The sequence below is a fragment of the Hydractinia symbiolongicarpus genome, chromosome 9, assembly GCF_029227915.1.
Source record: "Hydractinia symbiolongicarpus strain clone_291-10 chromosome 9, HSymV2.1, whole genome shotgun sequence".
Lineage (NCBI taxonomy): Eukaryota > Metazoa > Cnidaria > Hydrozoa > Anthoathecata > Hydractiniidae > Hydractinia > Hydractinia symbiolongicarpus.
Genome location: NC_079883.1, coordinates 15,108,386 through 15,127,076, shown reverse-complemented (window position 1 = coordinate 15,127,076; position 18,691 = coordinate 15,108,386). Strand labels below are relative to the sequence as shown.

At 33.2% G+C, this 18,691-nt stretch overlaps 1 protein-coding gene across 4 annotated transcripts; it reads right to left on the bottom strand.

The window, feature by feature from the left end:
* Positions 1–11,734: 11,734 nt before the first annotated feature.
* Positions 11,735–18,320, bottom strand: LOC130656929 (TWiK family of potassium channels protein 7-like). 4 transcript variants are annotated; one of them, XM_057459873.1, is made up of 4 exons: positions 17,952–18,320; positions 17,093–17,150; positions 14,482–15,255; positions 11,735–12,659 (listed from the first exon to the last, which is right to left on the bottom strand). In XM_057459873.1, the coding sequence occupies exons 3-4, from the start codon at positions 15,191–15,193 to the stop codon at positions 11,857–11,859; spliced, it is 1,515 nt and encodes a 504-aa protein (XP_057315856.1). In that variant the 5' UTR covers positions 15,194–15,255; positions 17,093–17,150; positions 17,952–18,320; the 3' UTR covers positions 11,735–11,856. The 4 variants fall into 4 exon arrangements, with proteins under 4 accessions (XP_057315856.1, XP_057315854.1, XP_057315857.1 ...); XM_057459871.1 differs by having other exon boundaries at positions 14,482–16,424; positions 17,952–18,319; XM_057459874.1 differs by lacking the exon at positions 17,093–17,150 and having other exon boundaries at positions 14,482–15,294; positions 17,952–18,319.
* Positions 18,321–18,691: the final 371 nt, after the last annotated feature.

Sequence of the window (18,691 nt, the reverse complement as noted above, 5' to 3'; positions counted from 1 at the left end):
AGTAGGCAAGCAATATCAAAAAAGAATATGATATCGTTACCTTGCAGCAGAAGTGTTGCATAAACTTACCTACCCAGCAGGTTTACAAGTGTGTTATAAAAGCTTTGAAATTGCTGACCAGATGTTTCCGTGTAATATTTACCTTGACACGTAATACAAGACTCCATTGCACCTGTTGTAATTTTCACACGTTTCTCTTCCAATAGCGTACAAAATAATAATATACTGAATGTTTTTACCATAAATCGAGTCACGTAATATTTCCCACTCTCCATTTCTCCCTTATACCGTGCCGTAGGAAGGAATTCTGTGTTGTGTGTGTATGTGTGTGTGTGGGGGGGGGGGGGAGGGTTAAATTTAGTGTCTCCAGGGGGTAAACTATGGTTTCTAAAGGTAAAAATTTCGTGAACGAAAGAAAAAGAAGAAAAAACAAAACAGGTCAATTTGAAAAGAAGTTGAAAAAACATTGATCAACGCCATTTTACATTTCTAAATTTCTAAATTTTAACAAATGAAATGCAATACATGAGCCATGAATGATGGAAAAATCGAAATGATGATGCAACTTATATATTTCATGCACTAAGGTGTACTGTTTCTCGCGTCAATACATGGATAAAAACACATTGTCAGATGGCAACAGATTCAGGTCAGAAAGACGACGAAATAGTATTGTTTTTTTTATGTTCTTTTTTAATAGACTACATTTTTCTATTTTCTGCGGCACTGAGTCACTTTGTTTCTTTTAGATTTCATACAAAATAAATTAATTCGCGTGTAAGTTTGCGAAACGTGGTAAGTTGTAAGCGTTGTTGTTGTCACATATACTTTTTTAGACTTGTCGGGGCACTTGATAATTTTTTCAACTGTTTTGGAGGGAAGACAGTTCAAACAAGTTTAAAAAACGGATAGAAAATCTACAGATTTAGAAATTCTTAAGTAACCTTAGGCCCATGCTTTAACAAAAGGACAAAAACGATTATTTTAACGATTCGATCAATTTTTTCGCAAAGAGTTAAAAAAAAGACGAGATAAATTATAAAATCAGAAAACTAACTTAAAACGGTAAAAGTTTTCTCACCTGGTAGATTTTCTTTAGAAGTGCTGCTCCTTCCATACCAAGTTTTCTGTGTGAAGATCTCGATACTGAATTTTTAGTGGAATTTATAAAACTCGCTACTGCATCTGTCATTTTACCCAGGCATAAATATTAAATGCGCTGCTTAGAAACCCAAGAATAACATTTTACATACATAAGGTTGATATTGCAAACCCGCGTAAAAATGATGTTACATGATACTTTTGCATTTATATAATGTTGCGTAATATAACGTGTAAATTTAGTGCCGACATACATCTTTTGAGTCCTATGTAGTCCACCTTTGTTCAAACACTTTCATAGCTAATATAATTTCATTTACAAAAAAAAAAGGTTTCTGCAAATTACAGTACATGTTAGTATTTTATCACTTTACTTGATTTTACGTGGGTCTCTTTTTACGGAGTTTTTACACCCGCGCAGTGAACTTTCTCATCTGTCAAAAAGGACCGAAGTAAAATTCTTTTGTTAACGCCGCCTGCTTACTATTTTTCCCACAGGCTTTATTTAAAAGTAATACTTTTCTTATCATATACTATGAACCAATATTTTTGCCTGTGTGCTTTTTCTGTTATTGAAGGAAACAAATTTTTGAAAATATATTTGCTGACTGTAGACCAATATTTTAAAATATACACTTCGAGATACGAGAGGGTATTAAAAACAGTTACTAACCCTATTCAGGCGGGTTAGGGCCAGGGTATGGGGCAATTCCCCGTTCCCTCTATTCGCGAAAACCGCAATGCATTGCGGTAGTTGTATTCAAGAAGTATTTCCTTAGAGCTTATGACTTTCCCAAAGTTGTCTTGATTCAGCGGCAGCTAATTATTATGGCGATAGAATAATCTCCGTAAGCTATTTTCACATTTGCGCGTCATTTTTAACAGTTTTGCAATTATCTCAATAATGGCGGGCTATTATCCATATGTACACATTGTATTTCAAGTCAGTTAAAGGGGAAAAGCGTAGAGTACGAAGCAGATATGTCTAACTTAATCGACTTAAATTCAAGTATTAATTTTTTCATAACATCTGAAAACTTGGATCCTAGCTTTTAACAAAGCTCTAGCGTGGATCCAAAACCAGTTTTCAAGGAAATACAAAACTCTGGTGCCGATGAAACACTCGAAGAAGATACTACAAATACTGTCAAAGACTGGAGCACTGATCTGTCACATCTTCCCCCATAATTGCACATATATTAACGTCCTGTGCAGCATATAAGTATAAGGGAACTAATTACAACATAAGTGTTTTAAAATAGAATTTCATATTAACGTTCCAATTAAAAGCACTAATATAACATAAAAAATAACATGAAATTCAAAAAATATGAGTATGAAAAAAATAAGTGGCCTCGAAACTTAGACGGCCACGTGTCAGCTCCCCCGTCGTCCAGTAATGTGGGCAAGAAGGGGACAAGTTCTCTGAACGTCGTTGTTCAAAGTTTTTCCCTTAATCACTAGATCCCTCACCTCAATTTGTGAGGTAAAATCATGTGTTTTTACGACTATTTTTGCAGACACTGTCAACCCAACAATTGTAACTTTTTTTTACAATCACGCAGTTTTTGTTGAATGAGTTCTTTTTTCTGCAAATAAAAAATGTCTCACAACCCATTCTAAAAAGAACTTTTAATAATATTGCTATTATTATGACCAACACGTAAAACAGATTGTGTTTAATTCTATATCAGTGCAAATATCTAGTGAAGCAGAAAAGCGGATTAAAAAAAAATAAGTTAAAAATGGCAGATAAAAAAAACGTAATGTTTCTGTAAACAAGTAAAACAAGTCTTAGAAAAAAATGCAAATTTTACGTGAAGTTAAAATGTTATGCTTACATACCTGTAGGCAAAAACCATCTATCAAAAAATTCACGATATTTCACACCAATTTAATAAATGTAATCAATTTCATGTTGATTTCAATCATTCAAAAATCGCTCAAGCATTTATTTATTTTATTTTTAGCTTACTCTATGATTAATGTATTTTAAAATGATTGGGGCGGAAATTTTGCAAACACCTGCAAACGCATTGTTATTTCATGAAGAATAGGAAGGGAATAAATTATATTTTAATATACCGATAGGCAAAGCTTTCTATCGCATAATTCATGATATTCCATTCCTATTCTTCAAGGGAAGTTATCATGTCAAACTTAATATGCCTGATTGGTTAAAAGTATTTTGAAACATTTATAAACATCTACAAACGCATTTTTGTTTTAAGAAACAAAGAATGAATATCTTTGTGTTTAGTTCACATAAATTAGTGTTTTCTTCATGTTTCTTAAACAGCATGCAACATGTCATAGCTTCTTGTACCTCCGTCTTTAAGATTATAACAAAGTTTTGAATCAATGTTAAAACCTGTTTTAACTTCATTTACCGAAACGTAACCGTTTTAACTACTTTAAGCCATGAAAATTTAGCGGAATTTAATTTGACGGTAAAAAAATAAACAATTCTGGCGCATGACGAAAATTTTTCAAAAAATAAATATGGAGTTGATTGCTTTTTCTTTTTGAATCAGACAACAGCAGTTTTTTTACAATAACAAACTTAGTTAAAAAAGAAATTGGTTCGCGTCATAAAATATTAATTAGTTTCTGACAGCAAATAGTTTTTGTAAAATTGGCGGGAGATAAAACTGCGATAAAACTTAATTTTGGCGGGAATTTAATGGCGGATTTGTCAAGGCCGGTAAAAGTAAGAAATTCGCTTGCGCGTAATCAAGTTTGGATAAGCATAACTCTTACTACCGTACCGTAAAATCCCGCGCATAGACTTAAAAGGCACTTTTAGATGCAAACGAGTCTTCAGAGCAAACCCCTTATTTAAGTCAACCAATAAACCCAAATCAATTTTTTAAACCAAACGCCAAATTTAAATTGACCAATAAGTACCAGCCCAGCGTGGTCACATACATTACTTTCTTAAATAGCTTAAGAATAAAATATTTGTTTGGGTGAGTGAAACCATTTTTCCAAAACATTGAAAAACTTAGAGTTTTTCGATATTCAACATGCGATGGAAGAACCTAATCAACTGCGACCAAGCGTAATTTTTTTTTAATTTCCGTTCCTGGTCACGCGGTATATCTTGGCTACTTTTGGATGAGTTTATACAAACATTTATCTTCTGAAATCACGTGATTTTTGTTATTCTATACAAAAATAAATATCCAATGCGAAGAAAAAACGCGAATGTCATGCGGCAAAGCGAAGCGCCGCAGGAAACTTTGTTTTTAGTGTGAATTTTTCTTAAAGTCCGCACAAAAAATTTTGGGCGACATTTTTTACGTTCAAAACGCTTTTTTAGTCTTCCCAAGACAAAGTAGAAGAACATAAGGAGAAATTTTGTATATTATGTTTGACCCGAAAATGATACTTGTGGCATATTTTTTATGTTGCCTTAAATTATAACTTACGTACCTTTATCATGAAAGCCGTGTTTTAGCCTCAGAAGCAGACCAGAAAATATTATTTTCCAAACATAATACATTTCCGCCTTTATTAAACGTTTATCCTTGCTATCCAGACAAAAAAAAGAAAAAGTAAAAAAGACGCACGGTAGAAGCACTAAGTATCTGATGCTACCTTTCTGAACTTCATTTTGAATTAAAGGAACCTTTTACTCATTCTCGTCCCCTGAGCTGTTTGAGATTAAAACTTTATGTCAAAGAGCTCTGAGGTCGAAAATGCCTTTTACATCGTTGCTCAACAACACTTAAATCATATTTTGCTTCTCTCTGGACTAAACTTAGCTCTGATTTCTAATTGCATTTCGTTGTCAGCAGTATATCCAGGTGCGGCAAATCATTTTGTAAGTTGCCAAATCAAATTTCTTTGAATGTTGACAAGCTCGAGTGGACTGAACATTTTTTTTCAAGGTGCATGCTACACAAAGGTAATGCTACTCTTTGCTGTTGTTTTTTTTCCTGTCATTGTCTAAATAAATTCATAGTTTCATGTTGGAGGCTGGTAACCGATGATCTTATCTGGGAAAAATTTGTCAGAAAAAAAAACTAAATTTCTTTTAGCTAGATTTCAGAAGCTACATTGTCGTGAAAAATTATGTATCAGGGAAAAATTATTAGGGAAAGACACTCTTTGGAAAAGTCGGACACACATAACTACACACGAATAAAATTTAGTACCTTTTTTCCTGGATTTTTTTTAGCGATAAAGTAACAGATAATTTAATTGCTAACCTGTCCTTTAGGTTTATTTTCTATATGGCATTTTTGTTTGTTGTGGAATGTGCTTTGGAGAATTGTTATCACCCTACAGGTAAATATACAGGTAAACACTGCAGCTGGTATAAAGATTGTTTCGAACCTATTTTACCGTGTGGAAATGACGGTTATGCGCTGGAGTACGCTTTGCCTTATTGCAATCTTTACACAAAAAACTACAATGGCTTTTCGTACAAAGGGAAACAATGGGTTGACGCAACAAGACATTGCCTTCAACAAAAATCGGCGCCATTTTTAAAGAAAAAGAGTTCTCTCTGTGAACAGATTAAAGACTATGCCTTCAAATCACATGTTGATTGCTACGTCCATCCATATGGCTCTGATAGTCCTTCGTACTGCAATTTGAGTTCGGATGACAAATTATTAGTCGCTAAGACGATCGAGGGGGTTTTTGTGGACAAGTTTTTGAAAATCACAAAAGGAGCTATCCTTGGAAATGTCTTAAAAACGATATTATCTTCCTCCTCAAGAGATATATATTATATTATTATAAGATATATCTATATTTTTTATTCAGGCGTTGAGAAAAATAAGCACAGTTTTTTTCTTTTTCTTTTTTTAAAGGGAAGAGTTTACTTCTTTACTAGACAATGCTAGTTGTCCACGATAACGACAATTAGACGAAAACTTATTTCAATCAAATGAAAATCCGATTGGACTTTTTACTCTTTAATTCATTTATAAGTGAAACATTAAATTTTGGCATTAACAGGCAACTTTCTGAATGACTGAAATATTGGCTAGCTAGCTACCTAATAAAAAAATTCGATTTATTTAAAAAAGAATTTATTGCATTTCGTATGAAAATTTATAATACGAATGCCTTTTGTGTGACAAATAATGAAGCACTGTCTTGATTCTCTCCTTCCTGTCCTGGAACGTTTTTTTATAGTATGCCGCCATTTTTAAATCTCGCTATTAGATTGCACGTAGTATATTGCGGGATCTCCGAGACCTATATTGCTAACTCAAAGTTTGTTTTGCCAGTTTTAGACGATGCAATTTTTTTGATAGAATATAAAGCTGGTAAATAATAATGAAAGACATGACTGGATAACCCTCTCTAGCTACTCTAGATTATTTAATTGTTTAAAAGTCTTTTTTTTTCTTATTCCCTCGAATAAAGGTCCATCTCTCTAAGTCGAAGAACAGGGACTTTACAAAATTAAAACAGGGTTATTTATAACGGGGTTATCAATAACTTTCATGAAACCCTCTGATTAAAAAAACGCACCCAAAATTTATTATGCATGCGTATTTTAGCCAGCCTCTTATTCATGCAGTTCGGTGTTTCTTTAGGTTCGTACAACAACATTAACGAGATTTATGTTGAAAGTAGATTTTCGTAAGGGAAAAGACATTCATATTCATAAATTCAAACTGAGGATATTTTTATAATATTTTAACATTTTTGTGTAATTTTACTTTCAATTTTGAGTATATTTAATTTTCGTGCAGATATCCTGGGCGAAAAAAAAGGACGTGCAGTAGGTTCTTCCACGGGTCCGCCGGTCATAATAATGTGCGTATTCTGTTTGTCAGGCAATGTAGATGCAATACTTAGTTAATAATTACAACATGTGGCACGAAAATGGACACCATATGGAAGCCGAGAAGGGACAATACACAACGTAAATTCAGAATACACAAATTTATTTCAAATACGCGAATATGTTTCAAAATCCACAAATCTCTTTTAAAATACACAAATCTTTTTCAGAATACGGAAACATTATTTTCAAGAGAACCTTTATACACGAAGTGTTCAAAAATACTAGTCGTTAGCCCGTGGAAAAATCCACGGGTTCGCCCGTCGTAGCTAAGCTACCATTTTGTGTGACAGACAGACGGACGGACGGACAGACGTATACGGGCATTATAATATAGATTAAACAATGCTCAAGTCTGTAAGAGGAAGTAAGCTACCCCTAAAAGTTCAAAAATATGCTTCTGCCAAATCAGTTCTTGACTTAGTAGCAGTAAAAAAGCATGCAGATCATGATCAGTTTTCTGTCCACTTGAGGACTACTGTTGTATCCTGACCAAAAAGAGATCATTATTATCCCACGCACAGATACCCCATTTACTGTGGCAAATTACAAAAATGAACTGGGAAGGCCATGTTCTAGATTGGATCAGTATATCTGCACTAGAACTCTGAAACAAAATTATGAACTTTTGGGTGATGCCCAATTTGTAACCAGAAATTCCTTTTCAATAAAATTGAACAACATGCAGATGCCTGTCCACAAAACAAAGAATTGCCAGTTGTATGAAAAATTGATTTAGGTGATGAAAGTAAAAATGAAAGGGGAATTAAAGTTGTTAGCTGACAAAAGGACGCACTTAGTATTAACAGAAATATCATTCAAGATCTCGTTAAGACCAATAGTGTCCACATTTATGTTTTCAAGGGTGCATCTTCTTTGTGTTCCACACTTTGGACAGGAATATTCAACATGGTAAAACTACCTACCACATCGATAACAAAATGCAATAGTAGCCATTTTATGTATTCACAACTGAGAAAACAGAGTTAACCTTCTGCATTTAAATTTATACTTTGGAAATGTTTTATGTAAAGCTAAAGGGAAGGACATCTTCATGCGCGTGCAATGGAGCAATGCTGCATAGCACGCGTATGAAAATGTCCCTCGTGCCCCCTTAAATTAAATAGAGAATAATTTCTGCATTTAAAATGATTTGTGTATTTTGGCAAATATTTGCGTATTCCCAAATTAATTTGTGTATTTTGAAAAACATTTATGTATTCTGAAATTTATTTCTATTGTCCCTTCTTGGCTTCCGTAACACCACAGTATTACTGGGATTTTGTTATTAACATCAAAACAACTGATTTTTTTTATTGATAATGCTTTGTGCAATCTTGTTCTCAATAATTACCGCTTATTTAACAAAAAAAAAATGCAGAGATACTTGTTTGTGCATTTTCGTGATTTTAAATGTTTTTAAGTGTTTGTAGTTTAGTGCAATGGCTGCAATAAACTTTTCCCAACATTACCGAACTACAATACAACTAATCGCTATGACAACAACAACTCGCAAGTTGTGGTACACGCTTTTTTATAAGAATAACTTCTATAAGAATATCAGGGTGAAAATTGCCTAAATTGTAAGAATATCTTAAGAATATTTCCAGGGTGAGTTTGCTTAGAATAAAATTGTTTGTTAACCAAAAAATTAGGGATATCAAAATGAGACAAATCTTTAACAAAATTATGTACAGTAATATAACTCCTTAAACTAGCAAATGGAAAATATCAAAGACTCCTTCTCTCGAGTCATCTACTTCTTCGTGCTGTTCGGCGACAGACTCCTGTTCCAAATGGACAAAGAATTCGACGTCCTCGTCCTCTGTGATATCCTTCGCAGCATTTTCATCTTGAACTTTAAACTCATCAAACGAGGATGCGGTTTCTGGATCCATTGTCACTGGATTGAGCAATGTTGGTTCGATAATGGATGGTGGAGGTACATAATATTCCTTAAGACTAAGAAGATTTTACTATCATCAGAACCATCAACAGTCATTAAACATCCAGTTTTCTGCCAAAGGTTCTCTCGAAATTTGCCATACTTCTCATTAGAAAGCTTGTCCCATGCTTTCCCTGCCCACTGTGAAATGAAAATTCTTCTTTCTTTTGCGGAAAATGATTGCTTGTTACCGAACCAGTTGTTCTTTAGCGATAAGGCTTTTTAGTACTTGAGCGTAGCCAGCATCCACGGGTTTCCACAGGTCTGTTGCATCTGGAAGCCCAAACCATAACAGCCCATCACTTACAGACTTTTTAAAAGTTTCGTCTGTGTGAGTTGTTAATTTATATGATCTTCTGGTCCCTTTTTCTCTACCTCTCTGATTGAGCTTTTTTCAACTTGAGTCACCATACAATCCACGACATCCTTAACAACATCATTGAGAGATTTTTCTGACAAGTCTTTCCGTCCGCACGTGCACTAGGTCCTTGTTGACTGCGAAGATTTTTTCCACAGTACTCGCACACTAACTTTGATATGGCTTCCGTGGGATCGTCAGGAATATCAATTTTCGTCAATTTCCCTCTGTGTTTGATTGACTTTGTAATAAAATATCCAAGAGTCTTTTGTATCTCAGCGAAATAATATTTACATACTGTAACAGACAACACACTTTCAACAACTTGTTGAGACAGCCCAAATTTTTTACTCGAAAGAAGTTTGATAATAAACCACCTGTTATATTTGGTTTGATTAATATCTCTGGGGAGAAAAACATAAACATGCTGTAAATACGTAACAGTATACTAAAAAATATGTGTGAGCATCTCATTCAAAAGAAACACATTCAGCTGTCGCGAAATAGTTGTTCTTGTGCATACATGTGACAGAAATTTTACTTTGAAAAATAAGAATACATTAAGAATACTTCACCCTCATATTTTGCCAAATCATAAAAATACTTCACCCTCAACGAAAAAACACTATTCTTATATAGAAAAGCGTGTATCCAACATCAAGCTGCGTGCTGTGGTTTACTATCTTTTGTAAACAAAAAGTTTAAAACAACAGAACACGTGGTCTACTCGCGATTTGCTACTTTAAAAATGCTCCAGCATTTTTGGCCTGTGCATTACGTAAGTTTTGACAAAACAAACAGAACATATATTTACCCTAGAAATGCGAAAACGTGGACTATCGCTATGCCTATCCGAATAGACAACTGAGAACAAACAATTACTTCATGGTCTCATAAAATACCGGGATTCAAAATAGTCTTCTGACTCTCGAAAAATCCTTAATGACGGGTCATCGAATTAAAAAAAGACTGAGACTCTCGATAACACGAAAATTTTAATATCTTGTTGGGTACTGAACGAAATAGGAATGATCACCAACTCATTTGCGATAATAAACATAACCAGCTTTTTAATCTGCAGACTGCTTTTCCACGTCATGCAGATCTGAGTACAAAGCTTGAATAATGTTCCGTGGCTGAATTTTGCTCCAAAAAAAGCTGAGGTGGAATGGTGATGTTTAGGGTTGTTTAAGGCGTTACAGGCGTCAATGAAGGCGCTAAAATCGTTAATAAATATGTAATCTTTAACATTAATGAGCTAAGTAACGCCGATAGCGATCTCTTTAGCGCTCTCTTTAGCGCCGGTGTTAGTATATCAAAGCCTTTTAATACTTAATGTCGGTGGTATAAGGATTGTTAAACATTTTCCGAATGTTTTTACAAAATCGAATGTTTATGTCACAAATCTAAGATTTTTTACGTCACAAATCATATGTTTCAGAATAAAACATATTTCCTAAAAACAACATGACGGAACGAAAAAGACAAGGAATTGTCAGAAGCTGCTTGGCAATACCCTGCGTTGTTTAACTAAAAATCTAAAGATTTTAAATCAAAAACATAAAACATAATTGTGAGTCAAGCACATTCCTTACATATCGGCTGTAAAAATCACCATTCTTTTCTTCTGTTTTCCTCTTCAAATATTTTCCTAATCCACATTCTGTTTGTTTTATAAAGCCGTTTTTGTTGTCACAAGATGGGACAAAGTAAATGAGCTGTTGCAGCTTTTCTAATCGTATCCTCCATTTTTATCATCTATGATACAATGAAACATGAAACTAATTGCGTTATTAAAACCGATATTAAAACCATAATTCATAGACGTTGTTGTGTTATTTTCCGATAGATAGAATGAGAATAAAAGCTTGAACAATATATTCCTGCATGAAAGTCACAACTCCACAAAATCTGGTCCAATATCAAACATATTACCTGCATATGCTGGTTCATGTAGTGATCGATTTATAACAGAAAACACAAATCTTGCAAAAAAATTCACTCTATCCACTGTTATATCGAAACTAATTTGTAATTTAAAGTTACTTTAGAACGCGATGTTAATTATATAAACCAACTTTCGTGACTTTCTACAGCTCGCCTAAGTGGGTTATCTCGCCTCATGAACCCAAAATAAATATCAGCTTGGCTAATTGAGCCAGCCTGGTCAACCGGACTAGCTCACCCCAGATCACCTGAGCCTCAGATCGTACTTCATCTATTTTTTTTATCTTGTGTGTTCACACTAATCAAGTTAACACAAGAATGGTTATTAAAACAGCTTTCAAGCAATAAATACTGCGTTGGGGAATTAAGATTAAGTGACAACCCGAAAACTTACTATCACTTTTTTAAAAGGTGTTTTTTGGGGGGGTGGGGGGGGGGGGGGGGAGGGTGGTGTTGGGTGGAATTCCCATTGATACACATATTTATTGTGAAAGACACGCTATGCAAATAACACTCTCTTACAAATGTTGTTTTGGTTTATGACAGCTAGAAATTCAAAAAACAAAACGAAATCTTTAATTTAATAAATTTTATTTGAAATCCTACGCATTTGAAAGAGCCGTACTGAAAGAAGTCGCATTTTTTTACAGAATGAAAATGTTTTACAACAAACATCTTCAGGTTTTATAAGTAATGTCATGATCCAACTTGAAATACGTTTAGCCGAGCCATATGACTAGTTGGTATGTGGTTTTCATTATCGTCAGTTCGACCTAGATTGACAGTACCTTTTAATGAACGGTCACTTAATACATTGTGAGAAAACGAATTGCTTCCATTTGACGTCGAGGTATCTCCGTCTTTACTCGATAATTCAGTTAAATTAGTTTCCGATTCCTGCTCACCATTCTTTGAATATGTCCTGTACCTTTTCATCGCTGTTGCCCATAAATCTTTATCACTTTCAGGTCTCTCGTCCTCATTTACAACATCTTCGTCATCGATAATAATAGTACTCATTTGTAAGTCTTTTTTTTCAAGAGCCAATGAAAATGCTTCAATAATGGCAGCCATAATTCCGAGACCAAATAGCAAATTCATCGATGATAGAATCATCAAATGTGGATTCTGCAGATGCTTTTTTCGATCGAAATGTATATCGCCATACCCAATCGTAGATAAGCTGACGAACCAAAAATAAAAGCTGGACGTAAACGCCAAATCTTCCATTTTATCCGAAGTAGTGACTGCACAACCGGTTAACATAATGGTCAGCATGAAAAAAATACTGACAAACAAAGTCTTCAATTGAATATGAGGCACTTCTGTTGAATTTTTGAAGATTCGAGTTTGTATCATCCTGATAACTAGAGTTATTATTTGCACTATAAGTTTGCCAGCAACGCTGTACATCGTAACAGCTAACGGTATACCGAAGACTGCATAAAAAACTAGCGTCACGCGACCAACAGTTGTTATAGGAGTTGTGTTGCCATAACCTGAAAACAAATGATTGAAAGTATAAGCAATAATGTTTTAAATGCTTAAAACCACAAATAAAATGCTGGGACTAAAATCCAAGTCATGTTAATTGACGCACTAGGTATTCATGGATAAAACTGCAAATGAGATATATTTGTACCCATTCGACTGCGATCCCAGCAGAGTGAATCACTACTTTATGTTAAGTATGCATGAATTATTACTGTAAATTTTTCAGCCGGCCAACTATGGAGTTATATATGAGACGATATTCGTGTATGGTTTTCGTCGCGTCGTAAATGCTTTTCGTCGTGTCGTATTTTTCTTCGTGGTGTGGTTTTTGTCGCGTCGTATCTTTCTTTGTGGGGTGGTTTAACGTTTCGTCGAGTCGTATTTGTGTTCGTCGCGGCATATTTCACTTTGTGGCGTATTTCACTTCGCGGCGTATTTTCTTCGTAGAGAAAATTTTCATTCTTTTTTAACACGAAATTACTAAATTCGTGTAGCGCTTACAAGAAATCAAAGTCACATGAATAAAGTGCAGTAAAATAAACAAAACCTTTAGTTTAGTGCTAAAAATTATATTCCATTTTTAAGTTAGTTTTACATTTGTGATTATGAAAAAATATTATGTGTTGTGTAAGAGTTTTATGTAATAATTTATGTTTATGCAGTTAGGTTACTTAGATTTTGATATTTTTATCAGAATCCATTTAAAATACAAAATAGATAATAGATTATAAAGTGTAGCATGCTTAAAATATATAGCTAAGAATGTATCGTTTATTAAAAGAAAATGACAAAAATAATAGCTAGCTTTACCCAGTAGAAAGACCAAAGCCACTAGAAAGAAAGTAAAATATATTGTGTAAAAGCTTCACGAAATTAGTAATTCCGTGTAAAAAAAGCATAACTATTTCGCCTCAAAGTAAAATACCCCACGAAGCGACGAAACATGAGATCACACCAACATGAGTAATACGCCACGACGAAAACCATTACGCTGCGAAGAAAACCACACGACGAAGAAAGATACGACACGACGAAAAGCATTACGACGCGACGAAAACCATACACGAATATTGTCCTACATATAACTCCATAGCCAGCGACTAGTAATTATTACAGAGGCCTGTTGTTACTAAATACTTCTAATGTACCTAAAGTATTTGGTGATTGATGTTACAACTTTTCAGGCCTATTTTGCGCACAAGCTTACTCTTAAATTCACATCAATAACCTTTTCTATCTGTATACCACATCAACATTTAACGAAACGAAACAATTGACATGAAAAGAGATCAGCGTTGTAGGTTTTAAACTCATCCGATAATAATCTTCAACATATTTATCTCGTCTGGGCAAGATAAACAACAAGTTTTTTTGTAAGTAATTTTTTGTAGTAATTTTTTCTGGTATTATACATCCCTTTTAGAGTAGCCTAGTGTCCACGAAGTGGTTTCAAAAAGGGAAAAATATTTTGTAATACATAGCCTTCCATGTCAGTTTAAATTACTTTTAAAGCAAATTTAATCGTTCAGTTCATAGCAAAGATTTGAATAGATTGACCCCAAGTTTTAAGCGTTACAGCTACAATATGTTTTAGCAAAGGGGCACTACAGCACTTTTACAAGCAAAGCAAAAGATAAGCTGCCATTCAAAGCATCTTATCAGTTCTGAAAGTTGTTGAAATTAAGTGGAATCATTTAAAAATTTGAATTAACAAGTTACGTACCTAGCTTGGCATGAACTTTTTAAATATCCCAATCAGTTCCAACGAAGTATTCTCGGGGTTTAAGGCCGATTCAAAAAAAGTACGAGGTGTCAAATATTTCTTACCGATAGTGAGTAAAGTGAAGATGGTGAATTCAGCGTACTTTAATAGCTTTATATCTGTCACCTCACAACTTTTGCCCTCCATGTATGCAGAAAAAGAGAAGGGTTGTGGCGAATCCATCACTAGTTTTTGGCATTTCGCATCGAAATGTTGATAATGTCCACTTTGGTTGGAGATCAATGTTACATTCAAATCTGATTTTTTGACGATTTCCTCTATAAATGCATTGTAAAGATCAAAACAAGTTTTATTCAGATTTTTATGTTTTGAAATTTCCATCGGATAATAAGGTATACTGTTATCAGTGGGAGTTGAAGCTCCAGAACATTCTTCAATGTAGAAAAATAGAAAAGTACCAAACATAATATATACTACAAAGATGGCAAAGAACCACCCTAGCTCCTTGGCTTGTTTTTTAACACTCTTTTTCAATTGGTTTTCGGTTCGCCAATGGAATTCTTTTATTTCAGATATAACTTTATCTAGTCTAATTGTTGACATGGAACGGCTACGTAATTCGGCGTCGGAGCCTTCAATTTTAATGCCGTGTTGATGGGAGGCAAGCGAAACGACGGTAATTTTGCGTTGGCGTGGCGTCGTTGTCGTGGTAGAAGTCGTCATTTTTCGATTGAGTGATGCTGTTTTTGTCTCGTCTGTTATAATACCTTTCTTTCGTTTGTTTATCCAGGATGCATAGACGTCTTTTATCTTCATAATTCACTACAATACTATATTCTTCATTGGGTCTTCTCAACTTTCTTTCTATTGTTTAACAGCTAAAAGAGACATGGAGAATCTTTATTTATGAATTCCTCCTAAAAAGAACACAAAAATCACAAAAGGTGAATAAGCTTTTTATGTCTTTTTCACTTTCTTTCTTGACCTTTAGTCAATGCCAATTTTTCTTAATGGTACTAGATAGTATTATGTTTACTGCAAAGAAGAAAAAGAAAGTAACATGTCTGTGTGTAAAAGGTTCAGAACAAGCTTTCTTTTATAAGTAACACAACATTTTAAATAATGCTCAATTTTGCTTAAGCTTGTGTTATTTATAGGCTTAACCGATGCTTAGTTGTACCTTGTTTATTATTTGCTTCAAAAAGCGACACTCAAGTGTTTGCATGCTTAGTCAGACTGGCTAAACGACATGTCCCTTAAATGTTAAATTAAAGGGACATGTCCTGTCCATTTTGTTGCTTTTGTAACCACTGTCGCTTTTTTTTTATAATTTCAGGCTGTTTGGCTTACAAACAAATTTATTTTTTAAAGAATTCGAGTCTCGTATTGTTAAAAATTTGTGCTTATAAAAAAAGCGTGAATAAAATTGCATAACAAAAAAAGCAAAAAAACATTAACAAATTATCAACAATGTTTATTAAGTGAGAGACATCTTCCATCAAACTAACATGTTTGACTGATGCACATACACAGTTCTCGCAATAAAATCAGAAAACGATTGCCGTTGGTGTGGAGGTTAATTCTTGTTTCGTGAAAATTTTGTTTTTTTTAAAGTGGTTTGACTAACAGGTGAATTGTTGCTTTATTGTAAATAAGTAAACCAAATATTGTATCCAAGAATCCAAATTGCAAATTATGTAATTTAACAAGCATTTCAAATATTTATAAGCAGATATCACCAAATAAAATTCAAATGTTATACTAACAGATTTGGGAAATAAATGAAACACTTTCACGAGAATTAACAAGTTAGATATGCAAGCCCGATCTCTTAGGCCATCAAAGTCGTTCTTTTCTAGAACAAGTTATCATATAAAAATACAATTTTCAAAATACCTTAAGATTGTAAAAATGTTAATAAAAAAAAATTAATTAACAATATAAGAATAAAAACGAAGTAGAAAAAAAGGAAAATGCATCATCTATATATTACCCTTCTTTCCGCGTCCCCCTATTTCAAATATTACGGTTCAGTGAAAGCACCATCCTAAGGGGAAAATATTAACATTAGGGACATGTAGCCTATGTTTGAAATGTTTTAGAACTTGATGCTAAATTGAAATTTGTCGCAAGATTTTTGTGCAGGATTTTAATTTTTAATAACATCATATCTTTTTTCTTCAATTCCATCATAAAGTTAACAATTTGATAATGTAAAAAAAACTAATAAAGTTAAAAATAAAAAACAACAACAACAACAAAAAATAAAAAATATTATTAAAAATACAATAAAAGATTAATTAGACACACGGAAAAATAAAAGAAAAAATATATATCACGAAAATATATATTTATTCGGTTAATTATTCTATTGACTTTTTCAAATTTGCCAAGCCAAGTATTTTTTATTGTCGAGTGTCGAAATTATTTTTAAAAAGAAATTGAAAACCTAATTTTTAACAGCTTCTACAACGAAGAATTGGTAAAAAAAGGTTTTATCACGTGATAAAACCTTATTTTATGAAGGGTTTGCGTTTTATCACGTGATTAAAAGCACACCCTTTATAGGCTTTAGGCACCTCTTTTTTCCTTTTTTTGTAGAAACGAAAAACGTAATACTCAAAATATATTTTCAGCAGCCGTAACTTTTTCTGTGGTGTTATTCTCAAGTTATGCTATTAAGAGGAACAAAATAACATAATTTTTCAAACTTACATAGCTACTAACACTTTTAACGAGATTGAGGAGGTGATACCACAGGTGACTTTACCACCTATACAAAAAACTATTATTACAACGTTATAATTCGGTGGAAAATTATAATTTATTTTTGTTGCCGAAACTAGCAAGTGTTTTTTTATGTGTTGCTCAAAAAGGCCTTCTGAACTCAGTATCTCATTGAACAAATACTTGTCATCAGATGGTGCATTGCCATAAAAAACATTACGTTCAGAATAAATATTTGAAAAGAAAAAGTAGGACTGATCGCTAACTTATATTAATTAGTAATATTGATATACAAAAAAATATATTACAAAATAAAGTAAAATGTAAAAACAAAACAAAAAACAAACAAACAGAATTAGCCCAGTTTTAATTTTTTTCTAACTAATACAAAAATAATTTCCCTCTCAGTGGTTCTGGTACACAAACAAAAGCTACTTACGCCTCTGAAAAAAGATATGCAGTGCTCTTTTTTTTGAAAATGTTCGGAAATATAACAAAAATAAGCTAAGTGCTATGGAAACATTCTAGATAACTATGAAAAGAAAGAGGCCAAGGATGCGATAGTAAATGTTCGCAATACAAATTGTTAAATTTGTGCAGAAGTCAAGGAGACGGGATACTTATTGCAGATAGTATTGGTGATGTGAAATGTCGGAGATAACAAATGTTGGAGATAACAAATGTTGGAGATAACAAATGTTGGAGATAACAAATACAGCAAACGGATGTCGATGTTGCAATAAAAATAACTCGCAAAACAATGCAACAATGTTATTGATATCCATCCGTTAAGAAATTGCAAATTTTATTAGCAGAATACTCCATAAAATTTGGCCTTTATACAAACCTTTTAACTGTAATCTTTCATCTTCTTCTTTTTTTCTTCTTTGTTAAACTTTTTAATATTTAACTCAAAGGCACGACTTCAGGTTTTATAAACTTTGTTATTGTTAACGATATTTTAAAAAAAGTTAAATGTTTTCACAATATTTTTTTAACCAATGCAATAGTTGATAATGGTAAAAACAAACCTAAAGCTGAACTTGTCTTTGTGCTATCTTTTTTGTTATTTATAAAGTAAAATAAGCTTAAAGATATATATTCTTTAATAAATAAGTCATGATATCGCGTTGAACCAATACATGCACTAAAAGAAAATGAAGACGAGATACCCTTTGTGTTTTCTTTTTCATTTTCTTTCCTAAGCATAGTAAATCGTTGTAACTTTTAGCACCCTTTCATAAAGAAGACAAAAAATCGCAAAATTTCCTTTGATTCTTAATTTTGCCATTATTCGGGCTAAATAAAACCAAAACATCTACATGTAGGTGCTTTTTCCTTTCCACAATAAGAGAACAGTTATCACATGTGGGTTTTAGTTAAAAGTTTCAACTTTGTCGATGTAATAAAAGTTACTTGTTAACGTAAGCAAAACAGCTGTAAAATTGGGAATAAAATTACACCGAAGAAGAAGAAGAAGAAGAAGAAGAAGAAGAAGAAGAAGAAGAAGAAGAAGAAGAAGAAGAAGAAGAAGAAGAAGAAGAAGAAGAAGAAGAAGAAGAAGAAGAAGAAGAAGAAGAAGAAGAA